At 37.9% G+C, this 21,136-nt stretch overlaps 1 protein-coding gene across 1 annotated transcript in view; it reads right to left on the bottom strand.

Moving 5' to 3' along the window:
• The window catches only part of taldo1 (transaldolase 1), a 33,163-nt gene extending 25,515 nt beyond the window's left edge, over window positions 1-7,648 (bottom strand). The window contains exons 1-2 of the mRNA XM_039763899.1: window positions 7,452-7,648; window positions 2,423-2,546 (exon numbers count right to left, since the gene is read on the bottom strand). Of these exons, the coding sequence (XP_039619833.1) occupies window positions 2,423-2,546; window positions 7,452-7,548 (221 nt within the window). The 5' untranslated portion in view covers window positions 7,549-7,648. The remainder of the gene's footprint in view (window positions 1-2,422; window positions 2,547-7,451) is intronic.
• Window positions 7,649-21,136: the final 13,488 nt, after the last annotated feature.

Below are 21,136 nucleotides of genomic sequence, written 5' to 3'. Positions count from 1 at the left end.
ATTAAGGATGAAAAACCCATAAGGGCATGTATATTAACATTCAGAGAGTATTTGACTATGTTAGAGAAATGGTGAAAATTACTTTAAATAAACTTTATTTCAGATGAGTACATTATGACAGCTTGTAATTAAGACAAGCATTTTATGCCATATGCATTATGGATAAATATTTTTGTACATGTTATCAGTTAAAGTACGCATTTTAATGCATATGGCATAAAAGTACGCCACAGAATTTGTTTCAGTATTTTCAAGATATTTTGTTAATAAAAACTTAACTGTTAACACCTGTGGTCTATAGTTTAGTTATACAGATGCCAAGGTTTACACTTTAATTAAAGGAGATAAGACTTTTGTGCATCTGGTTTTGCAAGAGCTTAGTGTAAAACATTTGGTAAAATGATTAAAAAATAAATAAACAAATAAACAAATAAAAAGCCGATCAAGTCACATGAAAATCGGCGATTGACCTTACAAGATCTGATCGGAGCATCCCTACTGAGGAGTGTCAAAATTCTTAATGCCACAACTGAATTGTTAGTGAAACTAGAGTTAATGGCAACACAAAAACTATACCTGTAAACTAAGAACATACACTCACCTAAAGGATTAGGAACACCTGTTCAATTTCTCATTAATGCAATTATCTAATCAACCAATCACATGGAAGTTGCTTCAATGCATTTAGGGGTGTGGTCCTGGTCAAGACAATCTCCTGAAATCCAAACTGAATGTCAGAATGGTGAAAGGTGATTCAAGCAATTTTGAGCATGGCATGGTTGTTGGTGCCAGACGGGCCGGTCTGAGTATTTCACAATCTCCTCAGTTACTGGGATTTTCACGCACAACCATTTCTAGGGTTTACAAAGAATGGTGTGAAAAGGGAAAAACATCCAGTATGCAGCAGTCCTGTGGGCGAAAATGCCTTGTTGATGCTAGAGGTCAGAGGAGAATGGGCCGACTGATTCAAGCTGATAGAAGAGCAACTTTGAAATAACCACTCGTTACAACCGAGGTATGCAGCAAAGCATTTGTGAAGCCACAACACGCACAACCTTGAGGCGGATGGGCTACAACAGCAGAAGACCCCACAGGGTACCACTCATCTCCACTACAAATAGGAAAAAGAGGCTACAATTTGCATGAGCTCACCAAAATTGGACAGTTGAAGACTGGAAAAAATGTTGCCTGGTCTGATGAGTCTCGATTTCTGTTGAGACATTCAAATGGTAGAGTCAGAATTTGGTGTAAACAGAATGAGAACATGGATCCATCATGCCTTGTTACCACTGTGCAGGCTGGTGGGGGTGGTGTAATGGATGTTTTCTTGGCACACTTTAGGCCTCTTAGTGCCAATTGGGCATCGTTTAAATGCCACGGGCTACCTGAGCATTGTTTCTGACCATGTCCATCCCTTCATGACCACCATGTACCCATCCTCTGATGGCTACTTCCAGCAGGATAATGCACCATGTCACAAAGCTTGAATCATTTCAAATTGGTTTCTTGAACAGGACAATGAGTTCACTGTACTAAAATGGCCCCCACAGTCACCAGATCTTAACTCAATACAGCATCTTTGGGATGTGGTGGAACGGTAGCTTCGTGCCCTGGATGTGCATCCCACAAGTCTCCATCAACTGCAAGATGCTATCCTATCAATATGGGCCAACATTTCTAAAGAATGCTTTCAGCACCTTGTTGAATCAATGCCACATTGAATTAAGGCAGTTCTGAAGGCGAAAGGGGGTCAAACACCGTATTAGTATGGTGTTCCTAATAATCCTTTAGGCGAGTGTACGTTTCAAGAGCAAACAAGAGAAAGTAGCAGCACATGCTCTTTCCCTGACAGGCATGATGGCATTTGGCATGAAGGGTGCATTAAATCAAAATAAGCCATTAACATATACAACAAAGAAACTATTTGCAGACCTACAATGAGCAAAAAAGCATCAATATGAAGGGATGTGCACAATGCACATTGTTCAAATATAAATACACACACCTCACTAAGAATAATTAAGCTACTTTCAAATATTTGAACACATACGTATTACCGAAATCATTTGAATCTTAATTTGGCTAATGTGATGCCTTAACTACAGATCTGCTTTATACTGAAAATTGAAAGCCAATTGTGAAAGGCAGCACAGAGGGTCAGAAGCAGCAAGGTTGCTACTCTGCCTGGGGAGCAGTGTGTGAAAACAGTAGTCTACTGCTATGAACTCTCAAATTAAAAACCCACACACAAAAAATTGAGATTAGAGAGAGAGAGAGAGAGAGAGAGAGAGAGAGAGAGAGAGAGAGAGAGAGAGAGAGAGAGAAAGGTATTGGTACCATTTCAATGTCATTATTCACACAAAAAACTGGCATCACATCCAAATCTATTTCTTGTTCTTGGCAATTACCAGCTGAAACTTACCCGCCTAGACCTTTGCCATACTGAATTGCTTCTTTCAAAAGATGTTGGTATTCTGGCATACGGGCAGCTGCCAGGATCAAGGAAGGGTTTGTTGTTGCATCCTGAGGTTTGTACTCTTCAATAGCTGAAACAAAATTAAAAAAACCAAAAATTACAGCCACACAGTTCCCCCAAATAGTATTCTCTAGTAATTAATCTTTTCTAGGCTGATGGTTTTTATCCTAGACAGCAGATAAAAACACCCCCCAGACTTGGATAGAAATTACAAAAATCTAGACTGGTTTAGGCTACAAGCCAGATTACCAACAAATTAAGCAGCAGCACTAATTACAGACGCTCCGCTCGATAGTCTGTAAACTGGCCAATTTACCGATCACAAAATTTTTTTGCCCCTGCTTTTCTAAGATTTGCAGTATTTTAGTTGCACTGTTCCTTTACACAAGGTAACATGGTAGTTGAGCCAGGGGGAGTCTTTTTGCAGTGAACTTCCAGTAAAGAAAACAGTAGGTCAAGACTTGTTTTACCAAAGAGTGACAGACGATAGGAATCTTAGCCTTTGTTAAAGAAAGTATAGTAAAAGTGAGAAAAACAAACAATCTGGAAGAGATGTCCTATGCAATTAGTCAAAGTAGCTATTTTTGCCATTTATTCAGACATTTTACACTTTAAAGCGGACACATTTTCAGTTTGGACAAGTGAGCTGGTGTTAAAAGCAACAGCTTAAATTCTTAATTGGAAAAAAAGAATTTGAAGTTGCTACTTGGTAAGCTTGTTAGGTTAACAGCAAAATGTGTATTTTACAGTACTTCTAAACCTGTTAACCATGTTAGCCTTGCATCTTCTTGATAAACATATTAACGTTATATTTATACATACACACCACACACCAAAAACACACCTTTTAAAATTAATCTCTCTCCGATAGGTACATTACAGAAACAAAATGTCAGAGCTTGTATATAGGAGAAGCATTTTATTATCTTTTATACCATGTTATGGAAAAATATTTTGTATACAGTATACTTACATATACTGTATTTTTAAGGAGATTTCAGTATTTTTATGGGCACTATAGGACATAAGGCTTTCATGCATCTGCTTACGCAAGAACTTAAGTGTAAAAATTTTTAAAATTTTTTTAAGTGATGGGAGGGTCCTAACAGAGTCAGCCAATCATGTAACATGAAACCTGGGACCCCAAAAAAAAAAAAAAAAAAACACACACCACACCTGATCAGAGCATCCATAGCACTAACTACTACTAAACATAATACAGTTGTTCAAAATATTGTGTTAATGGTGTTTCAGAAATTGTGTGAAGTTATAAATATAGGTCCAGCCAATGATGATGTCGAGGGCTTACATTACCTCCAAATCTAGTTCAAGTTCAGGATTTAACTTGAGACAGTAGCAAGATGAGCCACCACAGGACACAATAGTAACAGATTATCTCTAAAGTGAGGTACGTTATCATAAAATACATCCGTAGTCTATGTTTAAAACATGACATTGGGGAATTTAGTGCTGAGCAGCCCTCATATTTGGGTATTTTAGGAATAAAGGATCTACATTAAATAGTATTTTCTCAGGACAAAGGGTGTACATAATGTTAAAATAAGGTCTTGAACTTCTGTTTTCAGATCTGTTAAAAGGAGGATTCTACTGTATATTTAAACAGAACAGAGTCTGGGATCATCAACTAGAGGACGCCGATCTCTCTTGCTATACCACAACAGTGAATCTATAGCATTTAACCCATCTCTGTCAAATTGTATGTCAATTGCCAGTTTGTACAGGGGAAGACCATAGGCTATGTGACTTAATATACGGTTTTCTTATGCTCAAGCACAAACATCATAGGTGCTTAGTTTTCTAATAGCATGAAATAGAAGTGTACACTACAGTTTTAGCGTAAATGTGAATATGGTAGTTTTCTACTATAGGGAGAAACTGCACTTCTTGTACTCTTACCTGCATTCCCCCAAGTAGGTACTTGTTGAATTTTAACGGGTGTGGTGGGTGCAAAATCAGCATAATCTATCCATTCATACAACTGCCAACAATGCTGCCATGAGCCTATAGTTTTTATATAAAACTAGTGACTAAGGATGTAAATAAAATACAGCTCAAATGTTTAGCCAATGTAAGGAAGAAAACCAGGGAATGTTTAACTACACCAACATATGAAGGTTTACTGAGAAAAGGCTGGAGTTTAATTATAAAACTTAATGTTAATCCTTTCAATCAAATTTACACAACTTAGCCAAATCAACGTTTATTTAAAAAAAAATAAATAAAAAACCAACACTATCTCGGACAGACCAACGTAAAAGTTACGGAGCATTTCCTCACTAGTTCTTATTTCACATGCTCTGATGACATATACAATGAGAACTTGGTGTACTTAGAAAAGTGTTCCTGCATTGTTACCTTAAACAGGCACATGGAAGACACCACTGAAGTTATAGTCAAGCACCTAGCAATTGAGAGATATTTTCACAAACTCTGAATTATGTTCTCAGTAACTCACAGAATGCAGCTGGTGGATGACTGGTTAACATACTGCACTATATGCATACATTTGGTAATTGAGAGAATACTATTAAATGTATCAAAACAAAAACACGGCACTGCTGCCCTTTAACATGGCTATTGTTGCTTTAATAAAAATAAGGCATAAGGAGCAATGGTTTAGATTTATTAAAAAAAAAAAAAGCCAAAAAATGAAGCGCACTATTGGGGAACTAATTCCTGAAGTCCCTACCGACAAGATAAGGAGTTATATACAACCCCCGTTAAGTATGACACTGCCTCTGATAAAAACTACTCAGGCTGCTGTGCACAACTGTGGATTTGTGGGTGATGTAACTAGTGTATTTCTTCAATTTGTTAGTATTACACTGTGGGGAGAAATATATATGTCTACCTTAATCTAGCATTTCTCTTGAGGAATCAGGCTAAAATTTTTTTTCTGAAAAGTGTTATTCCTTAAATAAGTTTTTGTTTTAATATAAAAAAAATACTATTTTTAAAATTACAATTTATATACAAGTCTGTTATTTAAACTATAGTGTGCAATAATTATAAACTTTGGTGAGAATACAGTAGAAATGAAAGGGATTTAGAAAGGTTTCTCCATTAAGGAAAATTACTTATTCAAATTGTTCATTGAACTGGTCTAAAATACTACTCAAGTAAGCAAAATTGGCTCCCCACACTTGGCAGTACATAAGTCAATTGTAACTATACACAGAAATTATGCAAAATTCTCCAGTAAATTCTGAAATTCTTAAAGCACACCATAGGATTATGCCAGAAACAAAAACAAACCTTTAAACACAAAAGTCATAACACTATAAAAGGATGTCTCCCATCTTCATTGTGCCTTTGGTGTTAAAAATTAATAATAAAAAAAAAAAAAAGGACTAACTAGACAAGAGTATACATTTTATTCAATAAATTGAAATCAGACTTGCAAAATGTAATTAAAAAAAAAAAAAGGAAGAAAACTATTGATTTTCCCGTCCAAAGGTCACATTGAACAAGTGTGGTGCGGAGGTGTAACCCATTGTATGGCTGTACTCGGGTCCTAATCTGGGATCCTGAGTTGGTTTGTTATGTAGTGGGTGCAGCAATGCGCTGTATGAAAATGTGCTTCTAACCTAAAGTTTACATATTTGTAAGATTTATGCATTTGTTGGCCAATACAGAAAACACACACGCTCATATACTAAAGGGAATAGGTCTGATTGCTACACTGGCCTAGACTACTCACGTCACTAACCGACGCACCCCCCACTCCAACGAGTTTGCTGTAGTTCTCATCATGCAATGACAACTCAACTTTATACAAGGCCAGCTGTTGATTAGATTGCAAATCCCTAGCCTTCAATTCAATAGAACATTACTCTGCAAAATGTCAAGAATCCAAAGACTGCCTCTCATATGTAATCACTCCTCAATGTTTACTTATGATAGCGCAAAGTTTATTCCGCGAAATAAAAATCACCACGGCCTCATACCGGTAATTGAAAAAAAAAAAATTAATACTATAGTGACTACAATAGATCTTTTATAAGGAAGCACGACAAATTACGCAACCACATGCATGAGGATGTAAAAGCTGCCCCCACAATGAGCCAGCATGTTTACAATTTAATGCCAACAGTAAAGAACTATAATGCTAGTAACTGTAATTGACTACTGTACATATTTACAGTAATTCTATTAGAACTTAACGCCAAGCTTCTTGCCATAAAAGACAAAAAGAGCTGCAAAGACCAAACTGCAACAGGTACATCTAGGAAATGCATAATTGGTGAAACGGCGCCGGCATAATTATCGAACGCCCACTAGATCAATAAGTTTCCTAACAGGACGTGCACAGCAATGACACAGATTGATTATAACGAAAGATATTAATCACACATCCAATCACCTCAAATTCATTGAAGAAAATAAAAATAAATAATAAAAAAGTACGGGAATTTCGAAAACCCCATCCCGATTAAACCATCACTGAAGTATGAATTGATAGTTTCGCTTCCACAAACTGATGAAGCTTGCAGCTAAAAATAAAAAATAAATAAAATAAAAAAAGATACGAGTGTAACTCCTGCAGAAGATGTGATTTTTTCCATAAAAATGAAGACTAACTGCCATAGTACTCCACAGGTAGCGGTTAACCGTTTAACTATGTCTCCTCACGTATTGGAAAGTACACCCGATGCATTCAAATGCGATGGGCACAAAAAAAAAAAACACAAAAAATTAAAGAATTTAAAATTCTGGTAAAACTTCATACTCTGCTATGCATATACAACTAGCAGCTAGACGACTTTCCATAAACACATACTTTACAAGGTCAAAAACATAAGGCCTCACTCACACTGGCCCGACTCTTTTCCAAAGCACGTGAAGAGCCCCCTATAACCCCATGAAACATAATTTGATGCCAGAACTGACAGAGGCACAACTGATACCCCTCACTGACTCATGATCTCACAGCGACCTTAAAACTCCAACTTACCGTTGAAATCACCTGTATCAGCAACAACTACCGTATATTGCTTTAGCTGCTCTAAAGCCGACTCCATCCTCTGCCGCTTCACTGGGGAGACTGACATCTCAGGGGTAGCTTTAGGGGGGCTTTTATATCACGAGAGCGTGTACCCGCCAAAAAAAGAAGCCTCCACGCTTGAGGGGAAAAATCTAAATACGAGAACGCGCACGCACGTTATTGAAAATGCGTCAACGTAACGTACTACCAAGAAGTCGCGTGAGCACAGTGGGAGGGGAAAGGAAGTTAAAGGGTCAGTACATTGAAGTTAGTGCTAAGGCAGGACCGAGAGCTATAGTGTGCGTGCTAAAGTATAAATTATCGGCTGATGAGAAGACGCATTTTACTCATATTGTGAAGATACACAATACTGTGACCTGATTAAAATATCCCAGATTAAGAAAACATGCACTATTTAAAAATCATTTTTGACGCATCATTAGCTTCTCTCTTAATATCACATATCTTTCACGAATTGACTGCAATTTGTGCGCTGTCATTGAACTCCAGAGTGTTTTGATTTTTCTACTGCAGAACTAAGACCATCTTCACAGTTCTAATAGTTTTAAGATACGGGGTCATTCCTGTATCCCAGACACAGCACGTTTTGCTTGCAACATATTCACAAAATAAAAGGACATATAAAATACAAGATTTGAAATCAGTTCAACCTTTACATTTAGCACTGAACAAAATAATTTTTATTTTTTATGCATATGGACAATGGTTATGGTTTTGAAGGTATGCGAAGAGGGTCTGATGCTGGGTTTGTCTGTGGTGGTGTATTTTTTCTACTTTCAGGTCCATTTCTTTGGTCAAAAAGAATATATTGCTCAAACCCGCAACGAAGCAAAGCAGTACTGCACAAATTCTTCTAAAACTTACATTAGGCAACTAATAGGATGTCTAGGGTGGCAAAATTTAGGAGGACACAATACTAACCCCGACTTCAGAACACCACAACTTAATACAACTGCCCAACTCCCATTATTCCTGTTATATTGTTTTATGTTACTTTTGTGTACCAGCAATGTATGATATTAGTGTCTGATGACCTACAGAAGCCCTTTAGGGTTGGTCATCAAAATTTCAGGGTGCATTGTATTCTGCTCCACAGGGACTCTCTTTATGAAGAACAGCCTTGTTTAATTTTTTATTTTGTTTATGTACAAGTTCGTAGGTAAACTTTTGCTTTAGTATTGTTTCCCTTTCAGCTTGTGTGTTCTTTTTCTTATTTTCCATCCTTATTTTGATGTTGGGGTAATGCAGATTTTAGGTACACTCATACATTTTTCTTTATTTAGCAAGCACAGTGTATTGCCATTACAAGAAGTTTTAGGAGGATCATTTTTGTGCCTGTTATCATGGCTGGATTATGGAGGGTGGGGCCCCTGGGCTACAGGCATTTTTGGGCCCTACATTACAAAAAATATTACGAATACTATGCACATCAACTTCAAGGTCTCAGAGTCACACAGAGTAAAGGACTGCTACAGAGTTGTACCTTTGAAATCAATGGCAAAAATCCGAAGAACAGAAAAAAATGTCCTTATTCTCTGAAATTATAAGAGGCAACTTATGCTTTATCAAATCTTATATCATTATTTAAACATTGCTGCACATTTGCAAATCAATTTGAGTAATCAGAAAAATGCTATATAAATCATTATTATTATTGTTATTATTATTATATGACAAGTGACCAAGTAAACATCACAAAACAAGTTTTGAAAACCTAACTACAGAACCCATTGCAAATGCCTACAAAAGCAGGAATATCAAATACAGCATAGACCATTCTGTATAATAACACAGATATATGCTTGCTTTTCAAAATTGTACTTTTCTGGATTTCTTTGCAGTAAAGTTCTTGGTCAGATAACCAAAATCCTGTTTTCAAACCTGATTACTCTTGACATCAAAGTCAAATGATTCAGTCTTTCCTGTCCCACTGTGGACATTAGCCTGCTTTTCACAAGCCTAAGCTTGGTGAAAGAATCGCTCACTACTTGCATTTGTGGCAGGCAACAATAAGTAAAGCCTGAAAACAATGATTGCATTTGGGATGATTTCCTGCATTTTTTTTTCTCAAATAAAATTACAAAAGCTCTCAAGTAGATGTAATGTCTAACTGCTTGAGAATTCTCAGAACTGAACAGACCAATTACCACTGCATTTCCTTGCATCAAAAAAGAAAAGACACAGAACAATTGCCACAAAAAATGCAACTACAGTATATACATGGAAAGATGTTACTTTGTTGTTCCTTTTTTGAAAGTCAATTTTTTTTCTTGTTTTCAACAGTATATGGGCACGGCTTGCCTAACCCTTTTTACATATCTTTTCTCTTTCTTACAATTTATATTGTAATAAAAGGTAGGCAGCAGACAGAAAAAATGTTAGGGAATGGCCACCGCATATACTGAAAAATCAGCAAAATAAAAAAAAAAACACGTCTTTACAATGCAGAGTTCAAAACCAAATTAACTAACAGGATCAATCTGGGCAATAAATATGGTGGATTAGAGGAAGAGGTGGAGTCAGGGAGGCCAAAACATGAACTGAAATGGCAGGTGAGTTGACCTGCTGTGGTGATGTCACTGAGTGGCACAGCCTTTGGCTGGTCTGCATAGGGCCAAGAGAAGAAAGGATCAGATGATAGCACCAACTCATGGTCTGGCTGAGAAATAACACCATTTGAGTCTGTAAGCTGTCTGCCATGTGTGTGACAATGTATACAGTATATATCTGGCAGCAGCTTCAACAATAAACAGTGTACAATACTCAGAGTTCATCTCTGAGTCTTCTGAGCTTGCATCATTACTAACAGCCTATGAAACATACTGTATTTTTTATGTCTAGTATGTATTATTTTATTTTTATTTGCACATTTTGTAAATAAAATGTACACAGTTCTAATATGGTAAGTCAAATTTACATTCATTTACCTAATAATACACTGTTTTAACATTATTTACTAAAAATTGAGAAATTCATTAAAGCAATTATATACAGTACCTACAGTATAGTTCACAAAACAACACTCAGTTACAATGACCCAATTTAAAGTTACCCTACATAATAGCTTTCACCCAGACAACTAGACTCAGTTATACTGGGCACATTTAGAGTTATCCTGAATAAAGGATATGTGGGTTTTATGCATCAGTCTAACTTTAAATTATAGATAGTTTTTTGATTTTGCAGTTAATTTCTTGTTCTGTCTATACTGGACATCTGTAGCTCCTTCCCAACAACTTCAGACATTTTCAGCTTATCACGAATGTTTTAAATGTAAATGTAAATATAAATGTCTTTTTTATTTATCTATTATGTGTCTGCGTGTGTTTCCTCCGGGCACTCTAACTTGGCCGTAGTGTGTGCTTGGTGTGTGGGTGTGTTTGTGTGTGTCCTGCGGTGGGTTGACACCCTGCCCGGGATTGGTTCCTGCCTTGTGCCCAATGTTGGCTGGGATTGGCTCCAGGAGGCCCCCGTGACCCTGTGTTCGGATTCAGCGGGTTGGACAATGGATGGTTGGATGGTTGCCCAGATAATAGCCAGACCTAATTTAGCATAATTTATTTAATGTTAAAGAATTTAATATGAATGAATCATTTATTGCCAAGCAACCAGCTTGCATAATACACATCTACACATCTATTTTTATTAAAACATCTACACATATTACACATTTTCCCTTTGCTTCTGTCATCCCACATATTTCCTCTTGGCTCTCCATTATCTCATCATGGATGAATGAACATCATCTTAACCTTAAACTCTCAATGTCCATTATCTTGTATATGTCTTCTGTTTCTCTGCCTACAAATCTTTCTTGACTCCATTACGCACTGCTATCACATACAGTACGGAAATTTATTGTGACCCTGGATTACCTCTTCCTCTTTCAATTAACATGTTTTTGATTGACCCAACCCTCTCATTTTATTCTTCATAACATTCACAAAATTTGACCCTTCTTCGCTACCTCTGTCTCATAATTGTTTGTTCAAGATGTTATTTTCTTTTATGTCATGTACTGCAACTTTCTCCTGTCATGGTTTCTGTCAGTTGCTTCCTTTCCTCTTTAACTTGACCAGAATGCAGCTGTTCCACTGGGGCTTTCTGTTCTTCTCTTTATGCCTATTATTCCTCTGTTTCAAAAATTCTGTCTTGAAGAAATAAGTGCTTAGATGGCTTTGCTCCTCACAATCTTTTCTCTCGTCTATACATACATTCTTGCATGAAGAATATGTTCTGACTCGGCTTATTTATTCTGTCTGTAACTCTTCTCACCAGACATGCTGAATTTGGGTAATTTGCATCTCATAGAACCAAACTGTGAAATAAGTTCCCCATGCCCATCCAAACTGCTCATAGTCAACTGAAGTTCAGGCACCTTTTGAAGATGCATGTCTTTAAAAGAATCTTGGGACACTTTAGATTGCCTGTGGCAAAATCCGAAATCAAGCACCTTTTATTTTGTTTGAGCTTTAGTTCTTCATATAGGATTGGGACTTAGTTTAGTTCTACGCTTCCTGTCCTTAACTTTGGTTGCTGATGTTTGTTGCTTAATAACTTTGCTTATTACAGTGCATCCGGAAAGTATTCACAGCACATCACTTTTTCCACATTTTGTTATGTTACAGCCTTATTCCAAAATGGATTCAATTCATTTTTTTCCTCAGAATTCTACACACAACACCCCATAATGACAACGTGAAAAAAGTTTACTTGAGATTTTTGAAAATTTATTAAAAATAAAAAATTGAGAAATCACATGTACATAAGTATTCACAGCCTTTGCCATGAAGTTCAAAATTGAGCTCAGGTGCATCCTGTTTCCCCTGCTCATCCTTGAGATGTTTCTGCAGCTTAATTGGAGTCCACCTGTGGTAAATTCAATTGATTGGACATGATTTGGAAAGGCACACACCTATCTATATAAGATCCCACAGTTGACAGTTCATGTCAGAGCACAAACCAAGCATGAAGTCAAAGGAATTGTCTGTAGACTTCTGAGACAGGATTGTCTCGAGGCACAAATCTGGAAAAGGTTACAGAAATATTTCTGCTCCTTTGAAGGTCCCAATGAGCACAGTTGCCTCCATCATCCGTAAGTGGAAGAAATTTGAAACCAGAACTCTTCCTAGAGCTGGCCGGTCATCTAAACTGAGCAATCGGGGGAGAAGGGCCTTAGTTAGGGAGGTGACCAAGAGCTCCAGAGGTCCTCTTTGGAGAGAGGAGAACTTTCCAGAAGGAAAACCATCTCTGCAGCAATCCACCAATCAGGCCTGTATGGAAGAGTGGCCAGACGGAAGCCACTCCTTAGTAAAAGGCACATGGCAGCCCGCCTGGAGTTTGCCAAAAGGCACCTGAAGGACTCTCAGACCATGAGGAACAAAATTCTCTGGTCTGATGAGACAAAGATTGAACTCTTTGGTGTGAATGGCAGGTGTCACGTTTGGAGGAAACCAGGCACCACTCATCACCAGGCCAATACCATCCCTACAGTGAAGCATGGTGGTGACAGCATCATGCTGTGGGGATGTTTTTCAGTGGCAGGAACTGGGAGACTAGTCAGGATAAAGGGAAAGATGACTGTAGCAATGTACAGAGACATCCTGGATGAAAACCTGCTCCAGAGCGCTCTTGACCTCAGACTGGGGTAACGGTTCATCTTTCAGTAGGACAACGACCCTAAGCACACAGCCAAGATATCAAAGGAGTGGCTTCAGAACAACTCTGTGAATGTCCTTGAGTGGCCCAGCCAGAGCCCAGACTTGAATCCGATTGAACATCTCTGGAGAGATCTTAAAATGGCTGTGCACCGACGCCTCCCATTCAACCTGATGGAGCTTGAGAGGTGCTGCAAAGAGGAATGGGCGAAACTGGCCAAGGATAGGTGTGCCAAGCTTGTGGCATCATATTCAAAAAGACTTGAGGCTGTAATTGCTGCCAACGGTGCATCGACAAAGTATTGAAAAAAGGCTGTGAATACTTATGTACATGTGATTTCTCAATTTTTTTATTTTTAATAAATTTGCAAAAACCTGAAGTAAACTTTTTTCACATTTTCATTATGAAGTGTTGCGTGTAGAATTCTGAGGAAAAAAATGAATTTAATCCATTTTGAAATAAGGCTGTAACATAACAAAATGTGGAAAAAGTGATGCGCTGTGAATACTTTCCAGATGCACTGTAACTGTCCTTTGTAGTCTCTCTAAAGTGATGTATGAATTGTACTGCCTAGAGCATCAGTTCTTAAACATCCTAATCTGACGACCCAAATTAGGAAATCAGTAGTCTACTGGGCCCTAAGAAGAGGATTATTATTATAATATTATCATAATAATATCATAATCAGAACCATTAATAGATAAGTAACAGATCAAGGATCTTTATTGTGATTCCAATATCCATATACAGAAATGAAATTATATATAGTTTAGTACATGAGACTACTGAAACAAAATGCAAAGTGTGTTATAAGTCACCCAGAGGGTACAGTTTGATTTAGTGATGATGTATTCATTAGCCTAATAGCATCCAAGAAGAAGCTGTTCCTCAATCTGGTAGTGCTAGCCTATAAGTGTGCAATCCACTATCTGATGGGAGAGGGGTAAACAATTCACGTGCAGGATGAATTATGTCTTACATAATGGATCTGCTGGTGTAAATAACATTGGTACTGGGTAGGTTGCTGCCGATTCACTCTGCAGACCTAACCACTTGTTGCAGTGCTCTCCTGTCTGTGGCTAAGCAGCTGCTGTACCACACTGTAATATAGGAGGTGAGAATGCTCTCTACCACACATTTGTAAATAGAGGTCAGAATAGAGGGGTACAGACCAGCCTGCTTCATCCTCCTCAAGAAGGAGACGCTTTTGTGGGCTTTGCTTTACCAGACAGGCTGCATTGTAGCTCCAGGAGAGGTCATTTTTAATATACATCCCCAGGTATTTGAAGCAGGTGAGAATTTCAATCTCTTATCCATTGATCTAAAGAGGGAGCGGAGGGAGAGTACCAGTCCTTCAAAATTCCATAATCATTTCCTTAGTTTTTTTGACATTGATGCTAAGGTTGTTACCCTTACACCAAGCCTCCAGTTTAGCCACATCTATCCTGTATGCTGACTCAACATTATGAGTGATAAGTCCTAGCACCACTGTGTGATCTGCAAATTTTACTATATGATTGTTTGGATAGTGAAATTTGCAGTCATAGGTCAGAAGAGTATACAGTAGGGGGCTCAAAACACACCACTGGTGGCTGCCAGTGTTGAGAATAATGGTAGAAGATGTAATGCCATGGATTCTGACTGACTGGGGCCTGTTTGTTGGAATATCCAAAATCCAGTTGCAAAGTATAATGTTTAATCCAAGTAGGGTCAGTTTGTTCACCAGCATCTGGGGGATGATGGTGTTAAAGTCTGTGCTAAAATCCAAGAAGAGTAACCTGACGAAGAAGTCCTTTCTCTCCATGTGGATGAGCGCCTGATGAATTATAGAAAAGATAGCGTCAGATGTGGAGCGGTTCTTCCTATAAGTATATTAATGTGGTCCGCTGTTGTCATTTTTATCTCTGCCATTACCAGGCTCTCAAAGCACTTTGAGATTATAAGTGTGAGAGCCACAGATGGTAGTAATTGAAGGCATGTTAGTACAGATGCCTGGGACAGTCAGATGTTAAAAATATCTGTCAGCACCTCTGTTAGCTGTTAGCGCAGTCCTTCAAGATCCTGTCTGGGATATTATTCGGGCCTGCAGCTTTACGGGGATTAACCTTCAACAGGAACCTCCTTACATCCACTGCTGACATGGTAAGGGGCAACTCATCTGATGGAGGCATCAGTCTGGCAGTGGGAAAAGTGATCAATTTCTCAAAATGAGAGTAGAAGGTATTTAGAACATCAGGTAGAGACAAGTCCGTGGGGCACTCTTCGTCTTTTCTGTTATAATCCATGATGCTCTTAATGACTTTTCACATGCACCTGGGGTCACTGGTAAAAAAAGATTACTCTGTACTTTAACAGTGTAATTGTTTTTTGCCCTTTTTGTTCCCACCACCAGTTCCTTCTAGCTGATCCGAGTGTGTCTGCATCTCCAGACCTGAAAGCGGAATTCCAAGCCTTCAATAGTGAACAGACCTCTGAATTCATCCAAGGTTTCAGGTTATGATGTGTGGTGATTGTCCTGATGATAGTAACATCCTCAACACATTTACTGATATGGCTTGTAACTGTTAGCACATATTCTTCCAGGTCCATAACTCTCCACTTGTTGCTGCTTCCTTAAACATCTGCCAGTCAGTGCATTCAAAACAGTCCTGAAGCATAGGGTCAGCATCAATAGGCCACACAGTGATGGATTTTTGTATTGGCTTCCTTGTCTTAAATGTAGGGAAATATGTAGGGATTAGCAAAATGGTTCGAGAGACCAAGATGAGAGAGCGGGATGGCTCTTCCTGTTTGTGTACACTTAACAAAGGCCATAAAATACACAAAAGAAGTAAATGTTTTTGATTAGTTTCAGGCATATTTCTCACATGAATATTACTCAAAGAGAAAAGTGGGAAGCAAGTATATCTTTAGTACAATACTCCATCTATTCATTTTTCAAATGCACTTTTTCAGAGTAGGGTCATAGGGCTGCTAGAGCCTGTCTCAATTAGCATCAGGTACAAGGTAGGAACAACACCTAGATAGGGAATCAGCCCATCGCAGAATGAATCTGCAAATCCACTAATCTCTCAGTCAGTAAGACTAACGCATGGGCTCCTACTGCAACTAGTCCAGGCATTTATGAGTTCAAATGATCACTTTTTAAGTCACAGTTCAGGATGACTACATGTAAATCCAAGATTATCACAGGTTTTGCTCTGTTTGTCAACCTTGTTCATGTCAGATGGTAGAACAAAACATCATTTGATATCTGAGCTCCATTCAGATATTTATCAGTTCTTAAGACTTATCCAAACCAGGCTGTTGTCAGCAATTCAATTGCAGTATTTTCAAGGCACCTCTGGTTTTTGTCAGATTGTTTGATAGATTTAGCATTTTTTATGAAAGAGTCTCAGCTGAAACAAAGGTAAAGTCGATGCAATGCCTGCAGCGGCCACAATTACCAGCCATTCCTCAATGTCTTAAGCTGACAAATGAATCTGAACAGCTGAAGTTGGAGGTTCTGGTCACAGAAAGAACAACCTTCTTCTTTGATTTCCTTATGGAAAAAGACAAAGAAAGGTCTCCATTGTTTCTCAGGAAACTAGCAAACAAATGATCCAGTCTTCAATATATTTTGTGAACTGTTGGAATGCAAGATGGTGGTGAATGACATTGTTGAAACAGGAATACGTCTCAGTCAAAAGTACAATGACATACTAACAAATGAGGAGGAATAGAAACAGTTTATTCTTCAGTGGTTGCAAACTATTGTAAGAATTTTCCAACTTCATCAAATACAGCACTAATGTTGTATACCTACAGTGTGGAACTATGCTGTTGATTTCAGGTGATATAAAAACTGCCTAATTTAGTGACCTCTAAATGTTGTATGTTCATTATAATTTAGTTTGTTCATTCATATATATGATATTATATATTGTGGACACTAGCGAGCTCCCCAAACCTGACACAGACAGACACGGGCACAAAACCAGCCACAAAAAGGCTTTATTTTCAAGTGGGAAATGCCTTTATTTTATTCTTCACACGGCACAGTATAATGAAGCACTAAGGAAAGATAATAATAAGATAATTCTTTATTTTCTTTTCTTTGTCTTACTGTTCTCTCCTTACACCCCTTCTTCTCCTCTAGAAAGCTTAATCTCTCTTCCTTCTGACTCTGGCTTTCTGAGTGAAGGCAGCGGGCCTCTTTTATGTTGAGCCCAAGAGTACTTCCTGTGGCCCATTTGTGTGGTCTGGAAGCACTTCTGAGTGCGGCTGAAGCCTGACAAAGTATGGCTCTGCAGTTGCTGAAGCACCCCCTGGCAGCACCCATAGAACCCAACAGGGCTGTGCCGAACTCTTATTCCCATGGAGCCCTGTGGGAATCTGAGGCACAGCTGCATCCCAGGGGGGCTGCCATCTAGCACTCCAAAGAAGATAATGCCCTGAGCACACTTTCTCCCCTGATGCTTCCAATATGCAGGCATCCTGACCGGGCAAGTCGGCTGTCTGCCACTATATTTAGGCTAGATTTATACATAAAACAACTTTCAAGACTCATTGACTAGTTGGACTGATACTTTTCAGGCAAACTAACCTATTGACTGTGTGACTCAGGCTCACTGATACTGATTACTTAACATGAAGCCATAAACCAAAGTGGCATAAGGTCAAGACTCCTAGGCATTTATTTAATCTCTTAACCTCAAAACATACCTGTTGATCTATTTATGTACATAACCCATCCACTAATATTGATACCCTTGGTAAATTTTTGCAAAATGGGCTGTGGAATAAGTATTTGTCCTTTATCCTCTTGAACTTTTTTTTTCAAAATATTCACAAAAATATAATCTTTAATTAAAGTAAAATATCCGAAAAGAAAAAGAAACAAATATTTTTCTCAAATATGTGTTTGCCACAATTATTAGCACTCCTAGATATCCAAAAGAAGTATATTCCCATTTATATTTTATGTTTTTAATTTCATCTGATTGAGTAGGTACACTTAAGTGGTCAACCATGACTTCCTTTTTCACTAGGGTATAAATAAAAGTTGACACACATGCCAAATCCCCTTTGTCATCCATTACAATAGGAAACACCAAAAAAGACAGCAATAATATTTGACAAAAGGTTGTTGAACTGCACAAATCACAAAATGGCTTTGTGAAAATACTTGAAAATGCGCATTTCCACTATCAGGGCAATAATGAATATGTTTAAAACAACTGGGGAAGTTAAGAATCAGTCTGGAGAGGACATGTGTCTGTATTAAGGTCTGAGTGGCCAAAATATCTCCAAGGATCACAGCTTGTGAATTGTAGGCGTAGGCTGGGACTTGACATCAGAAAATCTTCAAAACTGTGATGTTATTTACATAATCACAAGTTGTTTGGGAAAAATAACAAAATAAGTGTTTGCAGTTTGCCAAACATTACAGGAAAGAGACCAAGTACTATGGGCAGTTGAGAAAAAATAGAGGTTTTTATCAACAAATGCCATATGTGGGTCCCTTGTACAGAGAATTGCAGCCATTCAAAAAATTACCTTATTCCCCACTGTAAAGTATGTATGTTGTGGGGCTGCTTTTCTGCCTAAATTGAGCCATGGTTAGATCTTCCAGCAGGACAATGATCCAGAGCACACCTCGAAATCCACACAAAAATTGTCCAGTGACCTCAAAATAAAGATTTCCCTATGTCTACCCAAATCCCCAGACCTAAACCCCATTGACAACTTGTGGATGAACTGAAGAACTCAAATGTGGACCTTGACATTTCAAGGACCTGGAGAGATGCTGTATAGGAAAAAAGGCACAGATCCCTGATGATATGTTCTCCAACCTCATTAAGTATTAGAAGACAAACAGGGGCCTGGACAAAGTATTAAATGAAAGATGCCAATAATTGTGTCACACATATTTGAGAAAAATATATGTTTAATGACAAAAAAATTTTTCTACTTTCAATTTTTTTACTTAAATTAAAGGTTATATTTTGGTTGATATTTGAATGAAATATCAAGAGGATAACAATCAAGGGTACCAATGATAGTGAAGGGCATTGTATCTTTTAACTGATATTAGTGCAGACTGCTATATATTGACTTAAACTCTGAGTCTTTATTGATCTGATTCTTTATCTTTTGCTTAACTTTCTTGGAATGTGCAAAACTAACTTTATTGATTAGCCTAGTTTAATAAAAACATTAGACCAATCTAGACAAGAACACGCCATTCAGCCCAAAAAGAACTTGTCATTCCTATCTATTTAATTCTTCTAAAATAACATCAAGACTAGTTTTGAAAGTCCCTAACCTCCTACTGTCTACCACACTACTTGGTAGCTTATTCCATGTGTCTGTGGTCTTTGTGTAAAGAAAAACTCCCTAATGTTTGTGCAAAATTTACCCTTAAGAAGTTTCCAACTGTGTCCTCTTGTTCTGGACGAACTCATTTTAAAATAGCACTCTCAGTCCATCATATCTGCACTTAATCTTCTTTTGCTTAAACTGAGAAGGCTCAGCTCTTCTAATCTTTCCTCATAATTCATCCACTGCTGCCCAGGAATCAGCCTAGTCACTCTTCTCTGGACCTTTTTTAGTGCTATATCTTTTGTAACCTGGAGACCAAAACTGTACAAAGTAATACAGATGTACAGATACAGATACCAGTGTGTTATAAAGCATGAGTATAAACTCTGTGGACTTGTACTCTAGACATTGTATGATATAACCTAACATCCTCTTAATGGCTACCAAACACTGTCTTGAAGTTGATGGTGTTGAATCCACTGATTCCTAAATCTTTCTCAAAAGGTGTACTTTGATTTTCAGACCTCCCATTGTGTGTTCAAACCTAACATTTTTACTTCCTACATGTAATATTTTACATTTACTTAAATTAAATTTCATCTGCCAAAAATCTTCCCAGGCCTGTATGTTGTATGCTGTCAATGTCCCTCTGTAATAATTCAATGGACTCTAGATTATCTGCCAATTCACCTAGCCTGGTACCATTTGCAAATTTAGCCAGCTTGTTACTGATATTCCTATCCTAATTATTTATATCTCTTTATTATAAAAAAAAAATCCTGGGAGGGAAAGACTAGGGAGATGAGATGTGATCTTCACATGAAGATCACAGAAGACACTTAAAAGACCCACAAGACAAAAGAGATTGACCACGCAGCATCTCACAGGGACCTTAAACATGAGACTTTGTATCAAGAGATTGACCCAGGGTCGTCTCACGGGATGTACAACATGAGATTCTTACAAGACACGCCCTACTTACAACCAATATCAAATAAGACCACGGGCAGCAAAACACTCAGTCATGTAAAGGCTTTGAGCACACACAGATCCAGGACTCTCAGCGCATATAAAGCCTATAAGGACAATACATTATAGATGAAACGTCATCGACTAAGCGAAGAAGAAAGAACAGCGCAGAGAAAAGAGACTCAAAAAAGAAAAAGAATAATCTAGGTGCAAATTCAGAAAATAAAGTAATCAGCCCCAAACAAGTGGAATTGAAAAAAAAAGCAGGTCCAATCGGGCTCAGAATTAAAAGACAAAGAGTAAAAGACAAAGTAGAACTTCATAAAGACGTTCACAAATGTTTACGCTATACACATGCAGAGCAGGTTAGAGATTATTAAAGCAGTGGAATTCGAACGGCTCAAAAAAACGGTGCGATACAAATGCAGAGAAAGTTAAAGATATGAAAGCAGGAAAATTAGAAAGTATCAAAAAAAAAAAGAAAGTAAAGATCGGAATAGCGCAAACAAACGGAAATTATTACTCGAAAAAAGGGAAAATAATCACCACGGACCAGGGGCCTCATTTAAAAATGGTGTGTAAGCACAGAAATGTTGCATGTGAACGTTTCAACATTCAAATCGCGATGTATAAAACCTAAACTTGGCGCAAAGCCACACACGTTTCCACGGTACTTCATACCCTATCGTATGCAAGTTCTGCGC

The sequence above is a fragment of the Polypterus senegalus genome, chromosome 1 (assembly GCF_016835505.1).
Source record: "Polypterus senegalus isolate Bchr_013 chromosome 1, ASM1683550v1, whole genome shotgun sequence".
Taxonomy (NCBI): Eukaryota; Metazoa; Chordata; class Cladistia; order Polypteriformes; family Polypteridae; genus Polypterus; species Polypterus senegalus.
This window is presented reverse-complemented; position numbering and strand designations above follow the sequence as displayed.